At 44.4% G+C, this 11,149-nt stretch overlaps 4 protein-coding genes across 4 annotated transcripts; 3 read left to right on the forward strand and 1 right to left on the reverse strand.

The window, feature by feature from the left end:
* The first annotated feature begins 686 nt into the window (after nt 1-686).
* Nucleotides 687-2,680, forward strand: LOC119546743 (L-dopachrome tautomerase yellow-f2). The gene is made up of 4 exons (XM_037853244.1): nt 687-916; nt 1,107-1,496; nt 1,683-2,338; nt 2,428-2,680. The coding sequence occupies exons 1-4, from the start codon at nt 745-747 to the stop codon at nt 2,566-2,568; spliced, it is 1,359 nt and encodes a 452-aa protein (XP_037709172.1). The 5' UTR covers nt 687-744; the 3' UTR covers nt 2,569-2,680.
* A 308-nt stretch (nt 2,681-2,988) lies between these two features.
* LOC119546751 (L-dopachrome tautomerase yellow-f) lies at nt 2,989-4,749 on the forward strand. The gene is made up of 4 exons (XM_037853258.1): nt 2,989-3,151; nt 3,340-3,687; nt 3,748-4,403; nt 4,476-4,749. Exons 1-4 carry the CDS (start codon nt 2,989-2,991, stop codon nt 4,614-4,616), a joined length of 1,308 nt encoding a protein of 435 aa, XP_037709186.1. The 3' UTR covers nt 4,617-4,749.
* On the reverse strand, nt 4,614-10,173 carry LOC119546736 (mucin-5AC). The gene is made up of 8 exons (XM_037853235.1): nt 9,820-10,173; nt 9,536-9,756; nt 8,890-9,461; nt 8,726-8,777; nt 6,137-7,555; nt 5,883-6,024; nt 5,656-5,814; nt 4,614-5,596 (listed from the first exon to the last, which is right to left on the reverse strand). The coding sequence occupies exons 1-8, from the start codon at nt 10,021-10,023 to the stop codon at nt 5,381-5,383; spliced, it is 2,985 nt and encodes a 994-aa protein (XP_037709163.1). The 5' UTR covers nt 10,024-10,173; the 3' UTR covers nt 4,614-5,380.
* On the forward strand, nt 7,663-8,887 carry LOC119546752. Its single transcript, XM_037853274.1, has one exon. It carries the CDS (start codon nt 7,699-7,701, stop codon nt 8,707-8,709), a length of 1,011 nt encoding a protein of 336 aa, XP_037709202.1. The 5' UTR covers nt 7,663-7,698; the 3' UTR covers nt 8,710-8,887.
* Nucleotides 10,174-11,149: the final 976 nt, after the last annotated feature.

Consider the following 11,149-nt stretch of genomic DNA (forward strand, 5'->3'; position numbering starts at 1 on the left):
AACTATTTACATCACAACGACGACCCTGATACCGATACAACTATCGATTTTAATGAATAATCGAATATCACTCGTTGGTTTTATATTGTTTGGCGCCAGATTCGTTACATTGCTTTAACTTTTCGCAATTATTAAATATTTTACTGGTTTATAAATCATTTTTATTTTATGTTTTAGTTACAAGTGAAAAGGTTTGGTTGTGTTTTGCTTGTAATTATAAACTGTACCTGTTAATCAGGAACTTATTTATAATAAAGTTTTCGAGAAGTCTTTGACGAGTTCACTTAAACATCTGAAAAAATAAGCTTTTATTCAAAAATATTATTTTTTAATGAAGAATTTTTTAAATGCCATGGTTATTAATGTAAATACATTCAAAAGTCACAAATTTACAAACCGCGCCTTAACCTCGTTTTTTATAATTGTACACATCTCGTAGACTTACTTTCATTGAGCGAAAAGGAAACCAATTATTCGAGAATATTATTTCTCTCGTACGATTTATAAGTATGCAAATAATTCAATCTTAAGTGCCGATTAGTATTGACAATATTAATAACAAGTCACAGAACCGGTTTGAGAGCTCGTGAGAGTCGGACTCTTATCAAAATCAATTGTAATTTTCAACGGAGCGTGAGAGTATAGATTTCCGTTGGGAACATATTGACTTTGGCTTTCAGTCGCTATTGAAGTCTCAGCTTGGGAAGACGAACATTATTCAGATCCCCAAGCCTGTGTAGAGCAATGTTATCGCCACAATTTCTGATTCTCTGCCTAATCGCAGGGCTAGAACTGCTTTCCCTGGCCGATGGTGATCCCATGATAGAGGTCTTTAGATGGAAACAGATGGACTTTTACAATCGCGGGGATGGACACCCGGTGTTGGGCGGCAGACGTGACAGGCCCAGCCACTCAGGTGAATTTTAAAAAAGAAATATGTGCTTTCTAAACATTTGCATAAATCTAATTTACTCATAGCTTATAATTATTGTGACAATTTGAATATATTATATCGTTAATATGAAAAATGTACTTTACAAAATTATATTTTTATTTATTTTAGAAAAATAATAATAATATTAAAAATTGTTTCCCTGTTTAACTAGCTCCCGTTGTCTTTCCTGGGAGATATTCTCGTGGGAAGCGTGAAATTATGACCTCTCGCGACTCTCCGGTAGTAATAAAGAGCCGTGTTGACAGTGATGACCCCAATGCCCCCTACATTCCGTACAACAACGTTCCCATGGGCGCTACTCATTTCCGGGGACGACTATTTGTCACGATGCCCCGTCGCCGGGTGGGCATCCCGTCCACCTTGAACTACATCGATGTGGCCAAGGAGGGATCAAATCCGAGCCCCAAGCTGCAGGCCTATCCCAACTTTGCGCTCAATCAGTTCAACGCGAGTGCGGAAAACATTGTGTCTGTCTATAGGACCTCGGTGGATGCCTGCCAGCGCCTCTGGTTCATCGACACTGGAATGCTGGAGTACCCAAGTGAGTTTAATACATTCGAATTTTCGTAGGGCTTTCGTTTTCCGATTTTAAAATCAGATTGCATAAGGAAAGATTAGCTCTTTGTAAGAGCTTAGAGTAATTTTGTTGGTAAATGAGCACGGATTCTCTCTAATATTTCGGTTTTTAAAAATACTATTACAAATTATTAACCCTTTTCGTTACTAGATAACCGCCAACAGATTCGGCGTCCCAGCATTTGGGTAGTTGACCTGGCCACAGATCGAGTGCTGAAACGCTTTGACATTCCGCAGAGCATCGCGGAGACGGGACGCGGATTGGCCAGCATCACCGTCGATGTGAAAGCGGGTCAGTGCGGCGATGCCTACGCTTACATTCCGGATCTGGTGTACCGCCGACTGTACGTCTACCACCTGCGAGACGATCGGATGTGGGCCTTCGAGCACAACTACTTTAACTTCGATCCGCTCTCCGGGGATCTGAGCATTGGTGGGCAGACCTTCCGCTGGGACGACGGCATCTTCTCGGTCACTTTGGGTGCCCACAAGCCAGATGGCAGCCGGGATGTCTACTTCCATCCCATGGCCAGCACGAATGAGTTTGTGGTATCCAATAAGATCCTGCAGCAGGAGTCCAATGCAGCACGCTCCGATCACGGCAACGATTTCCGGGTGCTAGGAAGCCGAGGCCCATCCACCCAATCGACTATGCATGGCTATGATCCCGGCACCGGGGTGATATTCTTCGCCGAAATCCAGAAAAACGGAGTCGGATGCTGGAGGCCAACCATGCCAATCTCCACGGGTAACTATGGCTCTGTGGATTCCAATGCTATGGATATGATTTATCCCAGCGACTTGTCGGTGAGTAATAAAATCAATAAGCCATTAATTCTTATTGATCATAGATCATAGGGATCATTTTAACTAATTAATTTTTCTTATTTTAATAGATCGACGAGGATGGCACCATTTGGGTCATGTCCAACTCCATGCCCATCTTTATCTATTCCACGTTGGATACGAATATCTACAATTTCCGGATCTGGAAACAAAACGCTTCGCTGGCCAAGATGGGCACAGTTTGTGAGTGACTTGTGTAAAATTGCATTAAAGAATGTTTCACAAGTATGTTTTTTAATTATAAGTCAATTGAAATTAGCCACTGGGCATATGTATATATAAAATAAAAAAATTTGACTAAAATTAGAAAACTCTTTTTTTTACATTCCAAAAATTACGAATTCTTTTGCGAGAACATCTTATATGTAGACTCAACTCAAATACTATGAATGATGCTGTACAAAACAGCAAAAAGTAAAAGAGTTTTATAAAAATCTTTTTAAAACAAGAAAGACAACGTCTGAGTGAGATTCGCACATCTCTTATAATTTTATATATTTCACTTTCGAGCCACAGATCAAATTGATCACCAGTCGCAAGCGGAATATCAACCTGAAAAGACGAACGACCGGAACATTGTACAGTTTCCATACAGTAACCCATATTTATAAATGTTATCTCCGAATTTTCTGCTCCTCTGCGCAATCTCTGGGTTGCTATTGCTAACCTATGCAGATAGTGATCCCATGATAGAGGTCTTTAAATGGAAACAAATGGACTTCTACAATCGCGGGGATGGATATAGGGACTTGTGGAGCAGGCTTTGTATACCAGGTAAATTAATTACCAGTCATAAAAATAATAATCATTTGTGAATGTTTAGAGGAAACAATTAAAATTATGGCTCGGCCATTAACTTATTAGTATATAATATATAGGCATCGTTTAAAGTGAAAAGTACACAGTTTATCAGGCACGTTGAAATTGATTATAATAGTAAATATGTAAACCTGTTTACCAAGATCCGCATGTCTCCAATTCACGTCCCACATGCTTCGGCCCTTCCAATTCCGGTGGCATCCGCAACGGATCCTTTATCCAGTACAACAATGTGCCCCAGGGTGTAACTCACTTCCGAGGACGCCTCTTTGTCACGACTCCTCGGCGCCAGGAGGGCATCCCTTCCACCTTGAACTACATCGATTTGGCCAGGGATGGATGGAGCCAGAGTCCCAATCTACTTGCCTATCCCAACTTTGCTTTGAATCAGTATAACGTGAGTGTGGAGAATCTGGTGTCTGTCTATAGGACCACTGTGGATGCTTGCCAGCGCCTCTGGTTCATCGACACTGGAATGCTGGAGTATCCTAGTGAGTATACATAATTTGTGGGGCTCCATATATGAAAAAACTATACATTTTTCACTTTAGATAACCGTCAACAAATTCGGCGTCCCAGCATTTGGGTTGTTGACCTGGCCACCGATCGAGTGCTGAAGCGTTTCGAGATCCCGCAGAACATCGTGGAGATTGGACGCGGATTAGCCAGTATCACCATCGATGTGGAGTCGCGAAAGTGCGGTGATGCCTACGCCTACATTCCAGATCTAGTCAATCGCCTGTTGCACGTTTATAGCCTTCGAAACGATAGAATCTGGTCCTTTAAGCACAACTCCTTTGACTTTGATCCGCTTTCTGACGATCTGAACATTGGTGGGCAGACCTTCCGCTGGGATGACGGCATTTTCTCGACGACTTTGGGACCTTATCAACCAGATGGCAGCCGGGATGTCTACTTCCATCCGATGGCCAGCACGAATGAGTTTGTGGTTTCCAACCGGGTTCTGCAGCAGGAGTCCAATGCAGCACGCTCCGATCACGGCAACGATTTCCGGATCCTCGGAAGCCGCGGTCCATCCACACAGTCTACGATGCACAAGTACGATCCGAACACCGGTGTGATCTTCTACGCCGAGGTCCAGAAAAGTGGTGTGGGCTGCTGGAAGACCAGCAAGCCGTTCTCAACGGAAAATCATGGATCTGTTTATTCCAATGCTACGGAAATGATTTACCCCAGCGACTTGACGGTGAGCTAAAGAATTATAAAAAAAAGAGGATAAGATTTCTTATTAAGAAACTTAAATTGCTAATTTGTATAGATTGACGAGGAGGGAACCATTTGGGTCATGTCCAACTCAATGCCTATATTCGTATATTCAACGCTGGACAAAGAGAAGTACAACTTTCGTATCTGGAAGCAAAAGGCAACGCTGGCCAAGAGGGGAACAGTTTGCGAGTGATTTGTGTGGAATTGCTTTAATGAATGTTTCTCAAGGTCGTTACATCAGTAATAATAATATGTTTGTCGAAATTACCCACTGAAACTTATATATAAAATAAATCAAAAAGCATTTACAAATGTACCGTTAAAAATTGCCTAAATTTGAGTACTCATTTTTATCACATCTTAAAAGTTACGACAGATGCTTTTGTCTTTTCGCACGAAACAAATGGAAACATGAAAGAAAACAACATCAATGAACAAAATCAGAGGCACTCCAATATTGCATAAGGATACTAAGTTGCACAGGTTTGTGTGATACGCGTGTATATGTTAACCTAAAATACTTGAATTTCATGTTGTAAATTTCTTATAACTTTTCCGCATCTAAACAAATTCGAGGTGTAAATTTGGTAACCCTTTTCAAAGTGTCAGCTATACAGTGGTGTATATAGATATATATATGTTCGATTTGTATATATATGTATGAGTTCATATAAAATTTTGCAAAAATATATATAGGTTGTTTTTGTATATGTTCCTCAACGCTACTCCTAAGTCCTTTAAGTAGTTTCGATCATAGTAAGTGTGGTGTGTAGTACGTAATATAGCGAAATGATTCTACCAGTTCTAGTTGACTATATAGGGGATCCGTTCATTGACATATACGCGAAAATGGAATGATTACTGGCCGAGAGCTATTCGAAATTGATTCGCGTATAGCAACTTATTACAGTTACGAGTTATGTGTGGTTATATGGAATCGATCGTTATTGCTGGGGACTACTGCACTAAGTAATCCTTGTAGCCGCGCAGGGACTTCAGCTGCTTCTTCAGCTTGGTTATCAAATCCGACGGTTGCACCAAAATTGATATGTCCCTGCCCACCGAGTTCAGGCGATCGCGTATCTCCAGATCCTTGAAGAACAGATTCAGTGAACGACCATTGATTTCGGTCAACATCCAGAAGGTTAGTGAGCTGCCATCGCACGATTGCGTCTGAAATGGTTGCCATTATTAGTATTCATCAAGCGTAAATCAATATCTTGTTCATTTACCTTGGGTGGAAGGCCATGTCGTGCGGCCAAGCTGTTTGGCACAACATCCACGATTGTCGAAGTGTTTCCATCCCGAATCAGCCCCAGACACTGACCCTCTCGGTCACGTCGAATGGCATAAGCCCGACCAAACGGAATGCGTCGAAGCAAGACCTCAACCTGTAAGGATTATAAAACAAATTAAATATTAAAATTTACTCTGAATTGATTCGACGGGTTTGTCTTACAAATAGCGTGTTGGTGTTCCTGATTATCTTGTTGGCCTCCGCAGCACTGCTGATATTCACGCCTGCTATGGAGAGTAACTGATCTCCGATGTGAAGGGCATTATATAGAACAGGATGCTCCTTTTGCTTCCAGCCCGCAATCCTGTAAGTAAAGTCAATTAGTAAATATCGTAATACGTATTCGAAAAATGCAAACTTTGGATTAGCCTACATACAATCTCTCATAAGATGATCTGGAGTTCTTCCAAACTTACCAAACGCCTCCGAAGGCATCTACCCAGGCAATGGAGCCCACGCAATCCTTGCGCCTTAGATTCAATCGTACTCCACCCGGATGCATAATTTCCCGCCGTAGCTGCATTACCTGCTGCTCCCGCAGGGTCAATCGCTTATTGGGCGACTGCTGGGCGGGATTGGTACTAGACGGAGGTGCTCCCTGTGGCGGTGGCTGCATGCGAAAAGCTCCGTTTCGGGATGGCGTAAACTCGTTGTTGTTGGCGTTTCGTTGCGTTACTTGCTGTGGGATCCGCTGAAGGGGCGCCTGAGCATCGGAGGTGGACGAGCTGCGCCGGCGCTGCTCCTGGCTATCATCCGTTGTAGTTGAGGTGCTGTTCCTTTGCCCTGGCGTTACTTGGGCACTGGTTGAAGTGGAAGTCGGTTGCTGTTCAATGTTGTTATTCGCGACGCTCGTTGATTTACTAGTTGTCTTGGTTTTCAGCGGAGTGTTCAGCAGCTTCAGGTAGTGGAAATCCCTTCTGCTAGGTCGCGAACTAATCACCAGTTCGGTAAGACCTCGTGTCAACTGCGGAGTCGGTCTTACTGCTGCACTGGGAGTTACTGGCTGTGTAGTCGCCGGTGAAGCCAACCGGCGGCGTGGCAAAGCTGGACTTCCATTAACCACCGGCTGAACGGGATTACTGCTTGCCGCTCTTGTGGGACTGCTTCTGCTGGTTATGGGAATGCTTGAGGAGAGGAAGACCTTTTCGTAGTGCACGTTTCCACTGATTATGGAGTCGCTGCCCTGTTCACTGTTCACACTAATATTCGTAATGCCCGAGGTGTTGGCACTGAGTATTATCTTCTTACTTAATCTCGGCGTCTGCGGCTTGGCAGGAACAGTAGAGGAAGAGGCGGCGGAGGAGGTGGTGGCACTGACGCCATGCGCTGGATAGCAGGTGCCGTAGACTGCCACCGTGGTGGTGGCCTCGCCGTCACCCAGCACCTTTACTTTCGTGGTGCCGGAAACCTGTGAACTCGCGCTATTCGAAGAGCTTTGCTTAACAGGCGTTGTATAGGGATTACTGTTGCTGGGCTGTTTGCCCAGGACTTGGATGGTACTGGTACTGCTACTGGCATTGGACGGAATGATTTGTACGTTGCTTTTATACTCGTGATGGGGCTGAGATGACTGTTGATTGGCATTCGTCTGGGACTTGGTCTTCACCTCTGGAAAACGAAACACCTCGGCTGTCGTGACGTTCTTGGGCGGTAGTTCGGGCGGCTGCTCCTGGCCATTGTGGCTGATGTTCGACACCTGGATGATTGTGACATTGTCCTGAGAATCCTCATTCTTCGCGACTGCGGCAGTGGAGGATTGTGTGTGGAGAGGTTTACGGGGCGGTCTCTTTGATTTGTCAGCCGCGCCAGCGGACATGGACCTTGATGTTTGAGGTCTACAATTAAAGTAAGGAATTTAATTAAATTAGAAATAAAGTATGTAAGTTTAAATTAAAGAATCAGTAGGGAGACGTCATAGTAGACTGCTTTTAAAGGCAAATCAGCTTGTTATACATATCTGTATACAATTTCATGAAACATGGCCAAAAGGTTCTCGTTAACCGAAGAAAAACTGGACGATCTTTTTGTGGAGGAAGTGACAAGTGTGGTAAAGCTGGTTGGTCGACTGCCAGCTAAAGATCACATTGCGCCTATCTGCACAAGATGGCTTAACATTTTTCGGCAGTCGACGCCGAAGGAAAGATTTTCCCGAAACTATATGCTTCTGCTGCTTCACAAGCAACTGAACGAACATAAAACTCTGTCTTATCCATTCACGAATCTCAAGACTTCCGAGATGGATTTGCCCACTATACACCAGATGAGCCTCAAGATGGATAACAAAACGGAGCACCAAAACGGCTTGGATGACGAGGAGTGCAGATCTAATGAGAGCTTGGATGAGGAGGAATTGTCCTCTTTCAGTTCCTGCGAAAATTTAGAGGAGGCCAACCTTAGATTGGTTGACGAAAATACAGAGTTGTCCAAGGAGTTACAGGAGCTCCAGAGTACGTATAAAAAATTGCAGGTGAAGCGGGATAAGGGCGAGAAAGCCATTCAAATGCACAGTGAACAGATTAACATGCTCGACAAGGAGAATCGCTACCTAAAGCGAATCTTCGCTTGCTCCTCGATCTACGCTCTTAAGCAACTTTGCACCGGAAAAGATCCGGCGTTGTTCTTCGACACCCTGTACAATGTCCTTTGCGAAGAGGAATCAGACTATCAGCAGGTGAAGCACTTTAATGAACACTTCAAGGCCCTGCTGCATGCCCACATGGATCACTTCCAGCGGCAGCAGCGTGCTCCTTTGTTGGAGCAGGCTAGCAAAAGGTACGACAAGTTGCGATCAAAAGTGAGCAAGAGATACAAAAATGTGATGGCCCTGAAACTGGATGCCCAGGGCCAGGAGCTGACCCTCAGTGCCATGCGCTATCTGACCGTGCTGCGGAGACTATTCCTCGCCACCTTCGAGGGCAAAGCAAACACTAAGAAGGCAGTCGTCAAGATTCTTCAGCAGAGCTACGATCATATGAACGAGATGTTGTAGGGAATGTGTAGCTCACCTGGGAATCAGCCGTTCGCATTGCAGCATATGCTCCAAATTCAGGATTTGATCTGCAATTTTAATAATATATTTTGTAATGTTTACGTAAAATACAGGGTTATTCGCTTAGATAAATCTAGTCCTACATCTAAGCGAATAACACCAAATATTAAATGTCCTTACCGGCAGAAGCACGCTGTGCAGTGGCTGCCACAACGTCTACGCGTACTCCATTATCGGTAAGCACACAAGCCTTGCGCAGCAGGGGCGACAGATATTCATCGTCCGAGAGATTCAGATCAGCATCGCTGCTGGACGGTTGCTCCTCTACGACTCCCCCAGCTCCCGCTCCATCCTCCTGCCCAGAGCCTGGCTCCACTGACTCACTGATTTGCTCGCTGTAGGTGCTGATGGGATCGGAGAGCATGTTGAGAAGGTGCTGCGTCAAAGTGTTGGACATGGAAGCCGGAGCTGGGGCAGGAGGAGCGGGCGTGGTGGCCACAGGACTGGAGGGCTGCTCAGGAGGTGGTGGTGCTGACTGTGCCTGATGACTTGCAGCCACCACGCGCTCCACTCCCGGCACCAGAGCGGCCGGAACTGGAGGCGGCGGAGGCAGTGGCGATGTAGGATCCCTTGTGGGCAGCAACGGAGCGCGCACTTCAGGTAGCTTCGTGTAGAGGTTTTCGCGCGGCGACAGAATCTTCATTTCGCGCAGCTTGGAGCGCAGCGTTTCCACCCACTCTTGCATAATCTCCCTGCGAAAAGCGAAAGTAAATTGTGAATGGTGCAATCTTAATTGGCGTTGCGTGCGGGGAGCTTTTGTTTTTACCAAGAGACGGCATGGAAGCGCAACACCTCGTGGCTAAGCGTGACCACAAACTCGAACTCATGCGAGTTGGGGATGAGGGCATGGGAGATGTGTAGAGTTTCCCGCAGAGAAACGGCCCACTCGGGCAGATGTCCAGCTGCCTGACGCGGTTCCGCATAGCCCTCCAGCAGGGCCTCCGTGTCGTCGTGGACGCAGAAAACCACCCAGCTGCATTCGGATTTCTGGGAATGAAAGATGAGAGATGTAGTAACCTCGTATGCAATGGAATTCCAATGTCCACCCACCTTGGGACCCACGGTCAAACGCTTGCCATCCGCCGTCAGCCGCTTGAGCCATGTATTCTTGTGTATTTCCCGGAACTGGGCACTTGTTCCCACACCACCTGCCACGCCCCCTCCTCCGCCAGGGGCCGTCGAGGGCAGTGGAGCAGGTGCACCACTCGCATTCCCGCTGGACGTCGCGGGTGCTGCCGTCGCCGCCGCCGCCATGTCCGCTTCCCAAGACTTCGGTCTAGTTTCCTGCCTGGGATGGGCTTCTTTTGCATGCCTTGGGCCTAATCTCACATTTCACTCGCTTCTCTTTGGGGGAACAACATGCATTTTCTTTTCTCACGGAATTCACGACGCCATTTTTTGTGATTAGTGTGACCGTTTTGAAATATCATGCATAAAATGGCAGTAGGGTGTCTTGGCAGGTACAGTGTCTTCGCTAGCCTAGCAGAGACAACCTCCTAGAATTTTGGCGCGACTATTTGAATTCTTAACATTTTTTAGTTCACTTCAGTTAAATGTTAAATTTACCAGAACCACAGAATATCACTTATTTTTTTTATTCAGACGAAGATATATCTGCTTTAGAACCCATTCAAAACCATAGGTGCCATAAAAACACGACATTTTATTCTATAATAATACTTCTTTTTATTGAGATTTTTAAAATCATTTTTGATATTTTTTTTGCTGGTTTTTTGTATCTTTATATCACACGTAACGTAAGTAATGTAGTAGATCTTTTAATGCTGTCTTAAGTCACTAACTCTAAGCTGATTGAAAAAATAGAAATTCATCTTTGTCTACATGCCGAAACGAGTTTTAACGATATTAACAAAAATGGATTTGGGATTTGTGCATCTGCCCGGGGGGCAGACGTTTCAAAAGAATTTTTCACTTAAAATTAGAGAACTATTTGTTATTGCAGCATTGGTTTTGTCTGTTATCCGTTCCATTAACACTAGATATACATATTTTTTTTTTGCATGCGTTTTTTGTTTGTATAAAGAGGGGCGTTAAACATTAGTATCTCAATTCGTTTTAGTACACTAAATTACAATTGTAAATTACAAGTATTGCGAGAGTCAGAAGGGAAGTTAACAAGCGCTTCTCGTAACTTGGGCGTAGAACGTACAACGAGTTAACAATGGTGCAAAATTATGTTTAAAAAAACTAGTAAACACGTACATATATTCCACAAAATGGTCAACTTAAATCGAGTGTAGACAATGGGCGGGACGTTAAATTAAATACAATTTAAACTACAATTAAAGTCTTTGAATAGAATTTCAATTTAACGACATGACAACTACAAATTCTGTTCGTTTCTTGGTTTGTTTCTAAC

Source organism: Drosophila subpulchrella, chromosome 3R (genome assembly GCF_014743375.2).
Source record: "Drosophila subpulchrella strain 33 F10 #4 breed RU33 chromosome 3R, RU_Dsub_v1.1 Primary Assembly, whole genome shotgun sequence".
NCBI lineage: Eukaryota > Metazoa > Arthropoda > Insecta > Diptera > Drosophilidae > Drosophila > Drosophila subpulchrella.